This window comes from Sparus aurata, chromosome 15, assembly GCF_900880675.1.
Source record: "Sparus aurata chromosome 15, fSpaAur1.1, whole genome shotgun sequence".
NCBI lineage: Eukaryota > Metazoa > Chordata > Actinopteri > Spariformes > Sparidae > Sparus > Sparus aurata.
The window spans coordinates 8,816,325-8,832,659 of NC_044201.1; the positions used below are offsets into that span (position 1 = coordinate 8,816,325).

Here is a 16,335-nt window from a genome sequence, read left to right on the forward strand (position 1 = left end):
AGTATAAGCAGGCAGTCTCACCACAGCAGTGAACACTGAATCTGAATTGGGGGGGGGGGGGAAGACATTTTTACACTGTATATAATCTCTATCATTGGATCCCATTGGTATAGTAGGCATATTGATTTATACGGCAAAAAAGGACACATAGACACAAATGTCATCAACAAAATGTAATTTTCTTTTTTATGTTTATGAACTCTCTCAGGACACATTATCGTGCTCTTTCAATAACATGTAATTGTCTTATGCGCTCAGTGAAAAGACTCTTCATTTTGAGTCACTCAGACCCAGGGTGCATTTCAAGAGTCAGAACAGGATGCCAGCGACGTTAACTTTGTATTGTTATTGGAGTATTTTGAGTCATAAAATGAAATCAACCTTTTTCTTTTTCTTTTGTTTTGTCATTATGGTGAGAACTGATTTGGTTGAATGAAGTGTGGTTTTATTGTCCATGTCACACAAATCTGTTTCACAGCAACACAGAAACATTCTCACAAACTTCCAACTTTAAAAATGGACTACCGTATTATAGTAATCCGTTTGAACAGCAATCACCTCATCACAATGTTTGCACTTTGACACGGTGGTTGAATAGACAAACTATGTTTTTCACCATCTGCAGATCTTTAGTTGACGCTGTGGTTTTAACAATACTTCATGCATCACAAAAATGGCAAAAATCTCCAACAAGAAAAAAATAAAATAAATACTTGAAACTTAAGCAGGACTGGCAGCGTTCATAGCAGAAACCAATTACTCCAAACCATTAAACACTATCGACATATTGTTGTTGTTTGTTAGTATATTTAGGAGGCAATTATAATACTGTATACACAAGAAACATGTCTTAGCTTCTCACATTCAAAAGTCAAATGGAATGGTGAACTTCTCTGTAACACAATAAAAAGCTTTACAGTGTATCTTCAAAATCAACAGCAGCAATTTAACAGCACGTCACAGGGACTTTTGACACCACAAACCAAAAACATCCTGAGACTATTTAAACCCATTTACAAACACTTAAAGTACTGCATATTATGATCCATTCATACTGTGCTTCGGGACATCTTCATTATCTCGCTACTTATTAATTTTTTCAACCCCTTTTGAGTCAAACACTAGTCTTCTTTCTCACCAGTCAGACAGCTCCATAAAGTCCTCCAGTTCACTCATGGTTATTATATCTCGGGGCTGACATCGTGAGGGGGCGGAGCTACCATTTTCACAAACTGAGCTTCCTGCAAGCTGGCTGTTTGTGTCACACTCGGGGAACAACTCATGTGTGTTGTAAACTCTGTTACATGTTTTGTCTTTATCATTAACCGTGTCCATGTATGGAGTCTTCTCTGGGCTGTAGCGATGCCCTTCAGAGTTCTGTCCCATTTCAGCTGCTGGGTATCCGTGGATGTTGCTCTCCCTGACAGACTGTTGGTCTGTGTGGAGGGTCACGGGGGCTGATGACCTGTTGTGGGACACGGAGTTGACAGCCGGAGGTTGGTAGTCTCCAGGATAACCATGATAGCCTTGATAAAGCTTGGGCTTGCTGGCTGGAGAGTTCTGAGAGGAGGGTTGATGTTGTTGTGGCTTGACATGAGTTTGGGGTTGGAGCTGAGGCTGTAGGTATGTTTGCTGGGGCTGGGATCGGGATGTGCTCTTTGCAGACTCACGCACATTCAGCTGGACATACTTTCCAGTCTCTGGGTCAAAGAAAGTCTTTGTTTTCACTTGAACTGGCACATCCACTACAAAATACTGCCCAGAGCCGAGGTCTTGCAGCACCTTACGCTGGGTCAGTGGGTAGGCCTGAGGATAGCCTGACTCTACATGGTACTGGGTCACTGGAGCTGGATGGTTGGCATGATGGAGAGTGGGAGAAGAAGGAACATCAGCAACTATCTTAGCAGAAGGGTGGGAAGCAGGGCCAGTAGCATGAGGAGAGGTAACAGGGAGGGAGACAGGGGCAGTAGCATGAGGTGAGGCAAGAGGGAGGGAGATAGGGCCAGTGGCATGAGGGGAAGCATAGAAAGAGCTGTGAGAAGACTGGTGCTCTGGCAAGCTAGACCCCTGTGCTGGAGCATGAGCGAGGGAGACAGGTTGGGAAAAATGTGGGGAAGCCACAGCATGGCGATTGGACGAGCATACCTCGGTGGTGGAGGAGGAAGGAGTGCTTGAGACTTCTTGAAGAGGTTTCTGAATTCTAGCAGTGCTGTCTGCTTTGGACAACTCCTTTTTGATTCTCCGAGTAGTCAACCTCTGTGCCCTGCGCAAGGCTTTCTCACTCTTTGGGGGAACAGCTGGAGGCTTGCCCATAGAACGGGACACGTCACTGCTGAAGCTACAGGCTGACTCTGGCCTGTCATAGTCATAAAGGCCTCGTAGCTCTGCCAGGTCTGCTGCACTGGTGGCAAAACTCTCTACGTCCTCTGATATGTTGCTGATGATAGACCGGGAGTCGTCTTCATCCAGAGCTAAGCTCCTCCTTGAGTAAGGCCTATGATGTTGGGGAGGGGCTGAGTAATCCTGCAATGAGGATCCTTGTTGAAAAGTTGAGGATTCTTTGATAGCAGAAAGTCTGTTTAACCCTGTGTCAGAATGAACAGGAGTTACAGCACTACGTCTTATTGTCTCTTGCTCCTCTTCTCCCCTCTCTGACCCCATGGGTGAACCCACTCGGAAATCGTCTCCAAAGTTCTTATGGAAACGTGGTTTGATTGACTTGGTGAACGAGGAACCTCTCATAGTGTTATCTTTCACCCTGAACATTAAGGGTTTGACTCCAAGAGCAGGTGAGGAGGTGTTGGAGCGGGGCAGAGATGGAGCTGGAGATGCAGGGGCATGTGGTCTATGAGACCTACTATGGTGGTCCTCAGTTGACTCAAGCCCTGGTGTATTGTTTCTTCTTTGGGAAGGTAAAGGGGAGCAAGGCTGTCTTTCTCTGGGTTTCCTCTCCGATTCTGTTGAGGTGATGGCATAGTACTGGAGAGCTTCCGTCTTCTGTGCTGCTCTTTTCTGCTCCTCCGTCTGAGCGATTCTTTCTTTCTCTCTGTAGGCTGCTAACTTTTCCTCCTCCTCTCTTTTTTTCGCCCTGATCTCATCCTCTCTTTGAGCAAACATCCGTTCTTGGGCTACCCTCTTGTGCTTTATCAGTGCTACTTGACTCTCCTCGAGGTGTCTGGTACTTTCCTCTTTGAGTTGCTTTTCTTCTCTTTGGTTTGTAATTGTTTTCTCCCTTTGAACAATTTTCCTCTCTGCTTCTTCTCTCTGAATTCTTATCCATTGTTCTCTTCTCTGATTTTCACCCCCCTGCTCTTCAATTAAGTGCTCCGCTTGCTTGGAGAGTTGAGCAGCATTCTCGTCATCTTTCGGTTTTCTTTTCTTTTCCTCCTCAATATCAGCGAGTATCTCTTCCATCTGTCTAGCCCGCCTTTGCTCCTTAATCAGAGCAGCTCTCCTTTGTTGCTCCTCTTGTACAGCTCTCCTATGCTGCTCTTCTTGAGCTTCTTTCCTTTGTTGCTCCTCAATTAGAGCAGCTCTCCTCTGCTGCTCCTCTTGAGCCGCTTTCTTTTGCTCTTCCTTAATTAGAGCTGCTCTTCTCTGCTGCTCCTCTTGAGCGGCTTTCCTCTGCTGCTCCTCAATTAGAGCAACTCTCCTCTGCTGTTCCTCTTGTGTAGCTCTCCTCTGCTGTTCCTCAATTAGAGCGGCCCTCCTCTGCTGCTCCTCTTCTGCAGCTCTCCTCTGCTGTGCCTCCTCTGCAGCTCTCCTCTGCTGTTCCTCTTGTGCAGCTCTCCTCTGCTGCTCCTCTTCTGCAGCTCTCCTCTGCTGTTCCTCTTCTGCAGCTCTCTGCTGCTCCTCTTCTGCAGCTCTCCTCTGCTGCTCCTCTTCTGCAGCCCTCCTCTGCTGCTCCTCTTGTGCAGCTCTCCTCTGCTGTTCCTCTTGTGCAGCTCTCCTCTGCTGTTCCTCAATTAGAGCAGCTCTCCTCTGCTGCTCCTCTTCTGCAGCTCTCCTCTGCTGCTCCTCTTGTGCAGCTCTCCTCTGCTGTTCCTCTTGTGCAGCTCTCCTCTGCTGTTCCTCAATTAGAGCAGCTCTCCTCTGCTGCTCCTCTTGTGCAGCTCTCCTCTGCTGTTCCTCAATTAGAGCAGCTCTCCTCTGCTGCTCCTCTTGTGCAGCTCTCTTCTGCTGTTCCTCAATTAGAGCAGCTCTCCTCTGCTGTTCCTCTTGTGCAGCTCTCCTCTGCTGTTCCTCAATTAGAGCAGCTCTCCTCTGCTGCTCCTCTTGTGCAGCTCTCTTCTGCTGTTCCTCAATTAGAGCAGCTCTCCTCTGCTGCTCCTCTTCTGCAGCTCTCTTCTGCTGTTCCTCAATTAGAGCAGCTCTCCTCTGCTGCTCCTCTTGTTCAGCTCTCCTCTGCTGTTCCTCAATTAGAGCAGTTCTCCTCTGCTGCTCCTCTTGTGCAGCTCTCCTCTGCTGCTCCTCTTGTGCAGCTCTCCTCTGCTGCTCCTCTTGTGCAGCTCTCCTTTGCTGCTCCTCTTGTGCAGCTCTCCTTTGCTGCTCTTTACGGGCAGCTCTCTCCTCCTCTTGCTGCTTCTCCCTCCTCCTCTCCTCATCCTCTCTAATTCGCTCTTCCTCCTCTCTCAGTTTCACTCTCCTCTCCTCCTCCATCTTTATTCTCCTCTTCTTCTCAGTTTCTTTCATTCTCCTTTCTTCTTCTCTTTGCTTTGCTCTCAACTCCTTTTCCTCTTGAGCAGCTCTCTCCTCCTCTACTAGTTTTGCTTTTCTTTCCTCCTCTTCTCTCTGTTTTTGGCGCTTCTCCTTCACCTTGCTAGCTATGGCCTCCCGCTCTCTTGCTCTCCTCTCTTCCTCTCTGAGAGCAGCTCTTCTCTCTTCTTCAGCCAGAGAAGCTTCTAGCATGTCTCTTATTTTCATGACTTCTGTCCTTTTCTTCACTTCTTTCCCAGAAGCTTGTTCTTCGTCGGGCAATTTTGCTGTGCTCTGCTTTGCTGTGGTTTCTTCATGGCGAGTTGCAAGCCTTTCTTTTCTCAGTTTTTCTTGTTGTTGACTGTCCTCCGTGTTACACATTTGCCCCAAAGTGGTATGTGGATGAGAGTCTTTATCAAAATATGGTAATTGTTCAACTTTTGAGGAACAGTTTTCACCTCTTTCACGTGGATTGGAGTTATCAACTGGTTTTAGATGTTGTGACCCAGGAGTGTTTCTCGGCCTGTTGATTGCAGAAGATGAGGTTGGTGCATTCAAGGAAGAGCTTGGCTGATGAAGACTTTGATCCACCTGAAGAAGTCTTTGGGTATCAGCTCCAGCCCCTTGATCTTCACTTCTCTGGTTCTTGAGATGAGTTGTTGGAGACTTGTTTCTTTCTTTGAGATCGTCATTGGCTTTGGCATCCAAAAGCATTTTCTCTTGTCCGTCTTTGTCCCCCAGTTTGAACATCCCAGTCTTTTGGTGTTCTTTCTCTGTAATAGGAAATACTAAGGGTTTGGGCTCTTTGTTCACTTTGGAGGTGACTTCTGTCTTATTTGGAAAGCTTTTCTCTTTTCCAGAGAGGCCTTGAGGGTCAGCAGTGAACACTGGGCGTCTGCTATGACGAGTCTGTATGAGTGGAAAGAATCCTTCCTTTTTGTTGGGTGGGAATTCCTGAATTTCATTTGCTCGGTCTTCTGATACAATGACTTTTAACCTGGCATAGTCTGCAATTGCTGATATTTCAGGTATTGTGGATGCTCTTTCTTTTGGTTTTGGTTTATCTTCAGGTTTTGTTTTAACGGTTATTTCCCCTGTTGGGTGGGGATTTTTAGAGCTCTGTCTTTCCCTTGCTGATAAACGGGGCTGGTTCTCTGTGTGTTGTTTTCTGATATGAATAGCTTGACCTGCCTCTGTCTTCTCATTTTTATTACTCTGTCTCTCTGTGGGAGCATTACCCTGTTTTGAAGCCAGATTATCTCCTGTTTCCCTGTTTTTCCTTTTCATGTTCTCATCTTGAACACTTCCTGTGCTTGATTCCGCTGGTTTACTTTGATCCAATGCAAGGACTTCATTTTTCCCCTCGTTGTGTGATTCATTGCTGATAGCTGCCGTGTTCGATTGTAATCCTGGCAGTTCCCCTCCCTTTGAAACAGTATCTGATGTATATGGAACATTTGCACTCTTGTGTGTTTCTGTTACCCTCTGTACTTGAAAGTAATCCGTCTCCATTGGTTGTATCTTTGATTCATCCACTGATTTCCTACTTTGATTAACTTTTTCAAGCTTTTCAGTTTCAGCTTTAGGATTCTCACAGGTTACTTTCTCGCTGTTCTGTTGATTGCTGACTTTCAGTGACTCAGGTAGTTGTTTTCCCAATTTGTGATGTGAACTGTCTTTCATCTGCAGGTTTTCAGTTCTGTCTTCATCATTTAAAGTTTTTAACTTTTCTCCATGACTAGCTGATGCATCCAATTTGTGTTCATTGGCTGTAATCTCATCAGAAGAGACAGTTGTGACATCATGTTTCTCCACCGTTTTCAGGTTTTCCCTCTTAGTTACTGCTGGCACAACTCTGATGGCGATACCGTCTATATGCACATTCTCATCCACACATTTTAGAGACACATGCAAGTTTTCATTCTCAGCTGATTGGTTAGATGGACTGGCTTTGCTGAATGGTTTTGGTGGTGTCGTGTCATGTCTCTTTTCCTCCACTAGGGGTGCATTCTTGCCATCTGTGTTCTTGCTTTTGGATGAATTTGTGACTGTTGTCATATTTTCTTTCATTGATAGCTGAGGGTCATGTGTTTTAAGACTTTCAGCATGAATTCTGTTTGAGTCATCGTTGGAGTGGACTCCTGTGTTCACCATTTTGGCCACTGAGTTTCCATTGGTATGTGCTGTTTGCATGTTTTGTGGATTTTTCTCTTCTGTGTCATTCTTTCCTTCATTTTTCCGCACACTGTTTGCAGAGTTCTCATTTGCCGTTTTATTTGTGTAGTCTTTGGTTTCTCTTGCTATCGTGTCCCGTTTGTAGGGAAGGGGTTGAGTTTCAGCGGACGTTTTATTTTTAGCAGGTACAGTGACTGTGGGGGGTTGTGTTTCCCTTTGGGGTCTTGTATTTGTAGATGAACACACCTGCTGGAAATTAGTCTTTTTCACACTGACATCCCCAGGCACATTGTTCTGTTCTGTCTCATGGGTTAAAGTTTCTTGCACATTTTCAGGATGATTATCCAGACTAACTTTAGTTTGATTCTCCTTCAGAGTGTTCTGTACAGCTCTGTCCCCGGCCTTTACTCTGCTAACTTCCTTTGAAGATTTATTTCCTTCACTTACTTCTACACCTGAGCTGGGATGACATTTCTCCAGCTCTGAATTACTGCACTCCTTCTCTTTTGCATTAATTTGTTCTTGATTACTCTTAACATTGCTCTCAGATAGCTTCCTCTCATGTACAGTTACCATTATTCCCATGATCTGCAAGTTGTCATCAGCCACAGGGGTCTCGTTCTGAGCAAAGCAAAGATTAAGTGAGGATGCTGAGTCCTCTGCTCCATGTTTACTCTCAGCCTTTTCTGTCGTCATAGGTTTGGAGCTTTCAGCCTCTACCAGAACTGTAGCCTTTGATGGATTGTCTTTCTTCTTGTTGAGATGATCTGTGTTTACAGCAGGATTGTCTTTAAGTGTCTCTTTTTGTTTGCCAGACATTTCTCCTTGATTTGCTTCCTGTTTGCCTTGCTTGCTCTTGAGTGCCAGCTCTTTGCTTTGGATTGGGGACTTCATTCCAGACTTATTCTCTTTTTTTTGGTTTTCTTTCCAAACCTCATCTGTGCATCTCATGATATCACTTTCTGCCCGTTTTTCTTCTCCGGGTGGTTTTGGCTCATTGTTGTTGCTCTTTTTTGGCTCTTTGGGAACTTGTTTCTGTGAATGGTCTGCTAACTGACTGGTGGTTGCTGCAGACTTAACTGGTACTGTAGCTGAACTGGGAGTTGAAACAGACTTGACTGGTTCACTTTGTATTCCTGAAGACTCCGTCTGGTGCTTTTGGGTAACATTACTGGAGCTTTCATGCTTTTTAGGCGCTTGCTGTGATGGTGGCCGCTGTCGTAAATTAATATTCTGACTACCTGCTAATGACTTGGTGGTGGATTTTGATATGAATCCATCTCGTTTGGCAAAACCCTTTTCTTTAATTGCAGAAATCTCCTTTTCAGCATGAGCTTTTATCTTGGAAGTCAGTATCTCTTGCTTGGTTTGAGCTCTCTCTTTACTGGTCAATGCTCTGGGAGGGGTAAAATGTGGATCTTTACCTACCTGATGCTCACTTGACTTTGTTTTTCTTTCAAAGCTGAGTGGTTTAGCCAAATCAGAATCTCTGTGCTGTGAAACATCAGTGTGTTTTAGAGTATCATGTTTTCCCAAATTTTCAACTCTGTTATCCTTCACTTTCTCAGTAGCAGTGTCACCAGCTGTGCTATCTACATTGGTATGTAAATAATCAGCACCAGATAATTTGAATTCTTTGGATGACTCGCTGTAAACATACTGACTTTCTGTCACCTCATTGGCTTTAAAGCTGCTTCGATCCTTTCCATTTTCTGTGTTAGCTGTTGCCATTGTCGGATTATCTTTATCTTTTGATTTCTCGTCATTTGGTGGCTCAACTTTCTCGAGAGATAAAGCTGGTGTTTCACTGGCGTCAAGTGAAGAATTGTTTCCTGCAGCTGACAACTTGTTGCTGTTTATTGAAGTTGTATCTGTGAAACCATATTTATCTCTGAGGCGCTCATACTCATTAGCTCCTATATTTGCTAGACCTGATTCATCTCTCTGTGTTGCCTGATCTTTGTGCTCTTCTTTATCATTTGCATCTGCCACAGAGGGAACATCTGTCTTATTTCCATCTTCTCTTGGGAGAATTGTACTTCTGCCTTTCTCTTTTTGCTCTCCCCTCATTTTCTCTTTGATTTTAGCTAACTCTGCTTTAGCTTTAGCTAACTCTGTCTTAACTTGCTCAACTCTATCTGGCTCAATTTTCACCTGTTGTGCTAGTTTTGCTGCAGGTTTAGCGAAACTTTCCTGCACGCTCTCTGTTTTTGCACACTCAGCTTGAGCTAGCTCCAATTTGGTTTGTCCGAACTGCACTGCCTTTCTCTCGCTGATGTTTTCCTCTTTGGCTTTACTTATCTGGTTTGTAGGTTGCTCTGCACTGACTTTACTCCCTTGAATGGAGATGTCCTCCACTACTTCAGTCTTATCCTTTTCTGCTTTAGCTTGTTGCTCCTTCATCTGCTCCAGTTTAGCTTGTTGTGCCTTTCTACGCTCTGCTTCAGCCTGTTCTGCTTTAACCTTTTCTGTTCTGATTTGTTCAGCCTCCATCTGCTCTCTTTTAACTTGAGCTGCTCTCAGCCGTTCTTCCTCGAGCTGCTCTGCTTTGATCCTTTCTCTTCTGGCCTGTTCGGTTTTAGCTTCCTCAGTTCCTGCCTGCTCGGCCTGCTCAGTGTTGGCCGGCTCAGTTTTTATGTGTTCTTCTTTTAGCCTCTCTGCTTCAGCTTGTTCTGCTTTGACCTGCTCACCCAGCACCTCTCTCATGTGCCTGACTCCTGCTTCCTCTGTAATATTTTTTGGCTCCTCTGTTACCGTCTGTTCTCTGGTCTGCTCGGCCTTTGTCTGCTCCCGCTCTGATTGTTTTTCTCTGGGCGGTTCTGTCTCTTTCCCTTTCGTCTTCTTATCTTTAATATGTTCTGTGCTCGCCTGGTTTACTCTATCAGGCTCTGTTACTTCTGCTTCGGCCTGTTCTGCTTTGACTCTCTCTGAACCAGTCTGCCCTGCTAAAATTAACCTGGCTGACTCCACTTTGGGCTGCTCCACTTGAGCCCAGTGCTGAGCGTTTGCCAGCTCTGCTTGGGCGTGTTGTGCTTTCATACGTTCTGCCACGGCCTGTTCGGCCTTGACCTCAGCAAACTGTCTACGCTCTACCTTGTTTCCCATTGTGGGGGCAGATGCATTGTTGGGGTTAGATAATGAATTTTTCTGTCTATTATGTTCAATCTGCGGCTTAGCTTCCATTGTCTGGAGACTTTGCGGTTCATGCCCCTTGGGAAGCAGCTTTGTCGAACCTGTTTCTTGCATTAGCATTGTTTTGTCTTTATCAGAGTAAAGGCAGTGTTGGTTTCCGTATTCTTGATCAGCGTATCTGTTAGAATTTTGAGTCAATGGATTGTCTTTTATTTCATTTTCCTTACTGTGGCCGTAATTCTGAGGTACATATTTGTCCTCAAATGCTCCAGGTTGATGCTGTCCATAATATGCGGGACTTTGGACAGTGGCATTACTAAATGGAGCGTATTGTGGCAGCTGGTTTGACATGTTAGGACTGACCAACTCAGCCTTTTTGTGAGAAAATGTTCCGACACCAAAACTTTCCCTCAGCCCTATTTTCTCGAGGTCTTTATTTATACTCTGCTGATTTTCTCCTCTGTATCTGTCTCTCGTTAAATTCAGTTCCTCCTTTATCGTGGCTGCTCTTTGGTAAGCCTGTGCATGCTGGTCTTTTTCCATGAATGCAGTAATCTCTTGTTTCCATGGAGAGATAGCTGTTTTCAGACTGAGATTTTCTGTGTCTTGGCTGTTTGTCTGTCTCCACCTATCTGGTGAGGACACATTACTGTAATCATGTTTGTTGTCTATGAGCTGCTGATATCTATCCACCTTTGTGGATTCGCTTCCCGCTGTTTCATTAAAATGTTGCTCAGTATTTGCCTTACTTATTAAATATTCTCTGGTTCGGTTGTTGTCAGCATTGAGCCTTGGCGTCTCTGCAGCTGTATAAGATGGTTTAAGCCTGTGTGCATCTCCTGCCTGAGTTTCTGCATAGGCTAACATGCCTTGCTTATAGGGGGTGAATGACGATAAGTCTTCATGGAGATTCTGTCCATTAGCCAGCTGATAGTTGGGGTAGTTTTTGGGTATGAAGCCAGTGAACCCAGAGTGATGAGCCATGTCACCTTGCATCTGAGCTGCCTGATAATCACTTGAGGTGTATTCTGAATACTGGCCTGTATGTGTCGTCACAGGTTGAGAATTTACTGTCGTAAGTGGCAATCCAGGGTCATGATAGTGGTTTACATTTTGATGGGAGGTGGCTTCTACCTGGGTAAATTGAATGTCTTGATCTGAAAAATCAGGCATGTCTATCACAGTGTCTCTAGGCTCCTGCATGTTGTGCTGCTTGTTTTTCTCAGGTGTCTCTAAGCCTTTAAATTTGGGAGGACTGTAGGTGCTTTTGACTCTTTTCCTGTTGTCTTTGAGATTGAAGAGCAGGCTTGTGGCTCTGGATTTATAGCTGGACATCCTAATGTCAGGAGTGGCTCCCCTGCTTTCTGCTCGCACTGGAGGATGTTCGACAGGTTGAGGGGAAGCTGCATACTGCCGGACCTCTGATGTCTCCGCTTCTTGATGCGCGTGGACTGAAGGTGTGAGCAGCTGGCTGATGTTGAAGGGAGTTGTGCTTGTGTTGCTGCTGACAACATTTGGTGCCGCTGTTGGTGCATTGTTGCTGAAGGGAACTGAATTGCTGTTGCTATAAAGTACTCCTTGTTGGTTGGCTGTCATCCCGGCGGAGATGTTTTGCTCTGTCATCATTTTGATTTTTTGCTGAAGGGCTTTGACGGAGCTGATCGTTTCCTGGACACGTCGTGACATCTCGATGGTAGGCGATGCAGTTGACGGGCGTTGGGATTGGAGCCTGTTAGCTCCTAGGCTCTGAGTCCGCTTCCTGTGAGGATAATGACCTACCAGCTCTGACTCACACCGCTTCTCCACAGACAAAGCTTTCTGCAACATTGTGGATGTTGAGGTGGAGCGTGAAGGAGTCGCAGGAACCACAGGCGCCATTGTATTCCTCTGGTGTCTGATAGCCCTCTCATCAAACCTGTATGGACCCTGTGGTTGGGCCTCCAGTGAAAGCTCCTTGTACATTGGTGTCTCATACCATTTAGGAAACTCTGAACAGTGCATAAACCCTGAGACTTCTCCCTGTTGGAAGGGAAACCTGTTATGGTCCCTCCATACCTTGAAGGGACTGTACTCACTGTGTATAAAGAAGTTAGAGTTACAGTTGACCTGCGCAGACATGCTGTGTTTACTGTGGGACGATCTCATAAACGAGGTTGAAGAATTCATGTTAGCCACTGCAGCGGAGTAGAAGTTGGTGTCTCGGGCAGGGAATGGACCAGCGGAGGGGAAATGACCACTGTTAAAGTTCGGCTGGTATGGTGTTGAGAATTCCGAAAGTTCCCTCTGGATGCTCATCAGAGCTGATTTGTCCCAGCTTGTCTCATCATTCCACTCTCTGAGTTTACCATCCATCCCTGCTCCATCCCTTTGTCCCTCCGAGTTAAACGCTCGGATGAGAGAGGAAACTCTCGATCGACTTCTGCGTTGCTGTGAGCCCAACTCTGTGGCTCCATTGCTGAAGAAGGACAGCTGCTCTTCCCTCAGAGATTCCTCCTGTTGAGAGGTTTCCATAAAGGAGTGCTGGAATGTGGCAGAAACCCTCCCCTGTGTCCTTTCCCCATAAACCTCCCACTGTGGATCTCTGTGGACCTTCGCCCCGTACATTCCCCCATGGATCAAGTCTTGTCCGTACTGCTGCACTCTGAGGCTGAAGCTCTCATGTGCAGCTCTCTTGAGTTCCTCCCTCTCTCTGTCCTCTCTGTCTCTGTCCTGTTCACTCTGGCTAAAGGCCAGCTGTCTGTCTCTCGGGATGCAGGGTGACGATGAACAGAGGTCTGAGTCATTATAAACAGCCTCATCTCCGATGCAGAGACTCCTGAATGCTCGGTCTGTCAGATTGCTTACCTCGCGGTCTGTCTCGTCCAGAAAGGACCCACCGCTGGAGGTGTCGCTGTAGCCTCCATCGCTGTGCTTGCGATGCCCGCCGCTCTTTCGGCCCGAGCGGCGCTTCTCAACTGAGGTCATGATGCAGGCTCGCTAACAAAGAGCTCCGTCCTGGTTGTTTAGTCATTCATTCAAATGCAGACCTCAAAATTATAGACTCTGCCTGTTGCTGAAGTTACAGGCCCCAGAGTTTGGGGCCCAAGTCAGGATTTTGTACAGCCAGTAGCTCCTAAGGCATTATGCCTTTTAGTTGGTCTTTGTCCAAAAAAATCCTGGAATTTGTTGATTTCCTACAGGAGAAAAAAAACAAGAATTAGCTACATTACCATTCATCTTTAAAGAAACAGTTTTAACAAAGTGTTTGCGGGCTCTCGCATGTCTCATGTGACTGCTGTGGTGCCTAATTTATGATAGCAGCAGTGTAAGATGCTTTTTTTTTTCCTTTTGCATTAAGCAGCAATGTACTGAATGTGGTTCTGAAAACAGCTCTGTAAAGCCTTCGGTCAATCACTGTGACCTTCAGAGACATGTTGTGAATAAAAGTACACTGTTGCTAGGCACAGTAACGACAGCCTCACGTGAGTTATTTTCGGAAAGCAGGACGCATCCACACAAACTTGGACGACCACACACACACACACGCACGCACGCACGCACGCACACACGCACACACACTCTTGAAAGTAAAATCGTTTAAACAAGTAACTAACTAACTAATAATGTCACATTATCAGTTTGTCAGTGTTGATAAAAACAATTTAGCAAATTAGACTTTAATGAAGATGTTTCTCTTTGAATCAGAGTGTCAAAAGTCAGAATAGGACCAGTGAATTGAAACATTACACTGGCAACTAATCTTTTTTGGAAAACCCCCTTTGGTTTTACTACAGTACGGGGAGAGCAGGTGGAAAGCAGGTAATAATATCCTTACGTAGACATGCTGCTAAATTGAGATTTGAGAGATGAAATAACAACATTTATTGCTGGTTCAAGTATATTATTCATCATCGTAGATGTTCAAATGTGACATTTGAGTTAATAAAGAAAATTGTTTTTTTAAAAACATTTTAGTTACCAAATTTATTCTTTATATATTTTTTATAATGAATAAAGTGAGTGTTTTGTGATCTGTAAATCTAGAACAGCCAAGGCCAAGGGTGAGTGCAGTAACATATTTGTATCTGTTGACACCATAACTTCTCCTGGTCTCATTACTCTCACTCATCACTCACAGTAAGCTGGCAGCTTTACATTGTCTGTGAAGGGCCTTTAAAACTGTGCTCATAATAAACTGGATCTAAAATGCATATGGTATATAATGCAAAACATCAGCATCAAAAATAATATTCTTTCTTCCAACCTGGGGACGGAGCTGTGTTGTAAGCCTTCTTCCACTCGTACTCCCTCTGTTGTACTTGTTAAATAAAACATTTGCACATTCAGACGCAACAAGGTAACGTCATGGTGAGGTTCTGATTAAATTTACTGCAGCTGTCACCTTTCTCAGAATATCCAGTGGTTCATTAATATCTTCTGACCTGGAGGCCACCCACGTCATACGCATCCACAGATCAGCTACACACCAAAATGTTGTACTGACTGGCAAGGTCAGTGTCAATGAAACTGGTGTAGAAATGAATGAAAGTTAAAAAATGTCATGCAACACCTTCTTTTTCTGAAAACAACAGCGATGTCACTCTATTAACGCCAAAACAACCCATTCTGTCCATTGGATGAATCTACATACATCAAGAAAGGAGCGTCAAAAATGATACACGGTTATGGTAACTGTCCCTTAATTGTGCTCCTTTTTGCAACAGTCATCTCATATCGAACTGTCATCGTGATTTCTCTACATTCTTGCATGTGATGCGGTTTATTTTTGTCTAGTGACGGGCCCCCAGCTCTAAAACCTGACACCAGAGAGGCCTCGTTTTCGGAGGTCCAAAACGAAGACGGAGCAGCAGCAAATCTGTCACTACTGTGAGCAGAAAGGATACGACTAAATGTTTGTTAAATGTCAGCAACTGTGAAATACATTTCTGTCAGTCAATGCCTTTAATAGGTGAATGTGTGTGTTTTCTTTTGGAGATTAAAGCCGGGAAGTTTCTCCTGTCTTTTATTTATCTGCCTGAAGATGTCCTCTCTGACACATAAAACTAATTGAAAATGAGACAGCATGCACGTGTGGAAGGTTTAACTTTCATCATTTTTTTAAGCGTCTCTTTCAACACGAACAACGATGTGAGCTCTTGTCTTACCTTCCAGTTTTGTAATCCATAATTTGGGCCTTCTTCTAAACTCCTCAAAAGGCTCCGTCTCCCCTCTGCCGATCTGATCCTGCGCCGTCACCTCATTCGATCCCCTCTCTGGCTCTTTGTATTGACAGCAATCCAAAGAAAAAAAACCTTTACATAGTCCACAGTCAGATCTTTGAGCATCTGACCAAAGGCAGGCAGCGCGGCTCGGAGGCTGGAGACCAGACAGAAATAGAGGAGTCGTCCCAGAGAGAGTCCACCATGGGGGCACAGAATGAGGTCTTGAGCTCGCATGTGGATCTGTGAGATCCTTTGGTGTCGAGTGTCAGACGGATGAAACAAACAGCCTCTAAACTATTTATAAATCTGGACAGCTAACTGCCTGCCATTAGCAGCGAGAACTAGCTGTCACAGACTGGGGAAAGGGTTACAACTGGTTGAGGAGGCAGTTGGGTTGAAGCCAGGAGAAAAACCTAATTTCCTGGAAATTGCTAGCGTGGTTGTGGTTTGTTGGAGGGGGGGCTGTAGTTTGTAGTTTGGGTACTCCTTTGGGAGACATAAATAACTCAATTTGCTCACACCCTCTTTGTTGTACAGCACTGACAAGCACTATATGGAGTGTCAACAAGTGGCTCCTGGTCACCACCCACCTGCTATCATCACCATACACTTGACTGCAGCCTTCTCTTAAATCTAAAGCCATAAAACAGAATCTTTTTGGCAGATCTGCCATATTTCTCGTTTATTTTCTTCCTCGGGAGGTTTTCATCCCCAGACGGTTCGTTTCAATATGAATTCGACACTCACTTATTACAGCAGTACAAGTCTAATCTCCCTGGCTACAGCCTCACTCACCCCCCGGCAAAAAAGGCCACAAGGCAGAGGAAGGGGAGGAACTGTACCTCCCCCATCGACCCCCACTCTCTCCCTCCCCTCCTACAGCCTGCTGCTATAATAGGAGATTGCTGTAGCAGATAGTTTCCTGGGATTCTTGGCGGCGGGTGCAGGGCCGGCCTGGCAAGTTGATGGACACACACACATGGGCCTTAATGGAGACGCACTCCTTCGCATATGCCCGCACACACACACACGGTTTTGTATACAGCTCACTAAACTACGAGCAAGGCTGAGGTAATCCCTTTTTAACTAATCTCTCTCCTCCCCTCTAAACAACCTCCACCCACGCCCACAC

The 16,335-nt window shown here is 45.2% G+C and overlaps 1 protein-coding gene across 1 annotated transcript; it reads right to left on the reverse strand.

The window, feature by feature from the left end:
- Positions 1-158: 158 nt before the first annotated feature.
- c15h10orf71 (chromosome 15 C10orf71 homolog) lies at positions 159-15,450 on the reverse strand. The gene is made up of 3 exons (XM_030442202.1): positions 15,147-15,450; positions 4,669-13,175; positions 159-3,771 (listed from the first exon to the last, which is right to left on the reverse strand). Exons 2-3 carry the CDS (start codon positions 12,964-12,966, stop codon positions 1,135-1,137), a joined length of 10,935 nt encoding a protein of 3,644 aa, XP_030298062.1. The 5' UTR covers positions 12,967-13,175; positions 15,147-15,450; the 3' UTR covers positions 159-1,134.
- Between the last annotated feature and the right edge of the window lie 885 nt (positions 15,451-16,335).

What these genes read in the sequence shown, in the direction of transcription:
- c15h10orf71 (XM_030442202.1), bottom strand. Translation starts at nt 12,966, where the DNA reads ATGACCTCAGTTGAGAAGCGCCGCTCGGGCCGAAAGAGCGGCGGGCAT. An exon ending in AAGAAACTGAGAAGAAGAGG is followed by an intron (nt 3,772 to 4,668) that starts AGAATAAAGATG and finishes GCACAAGAGGAA; the next exon opens with CAGCAGAGGAGAGCTGCAGA.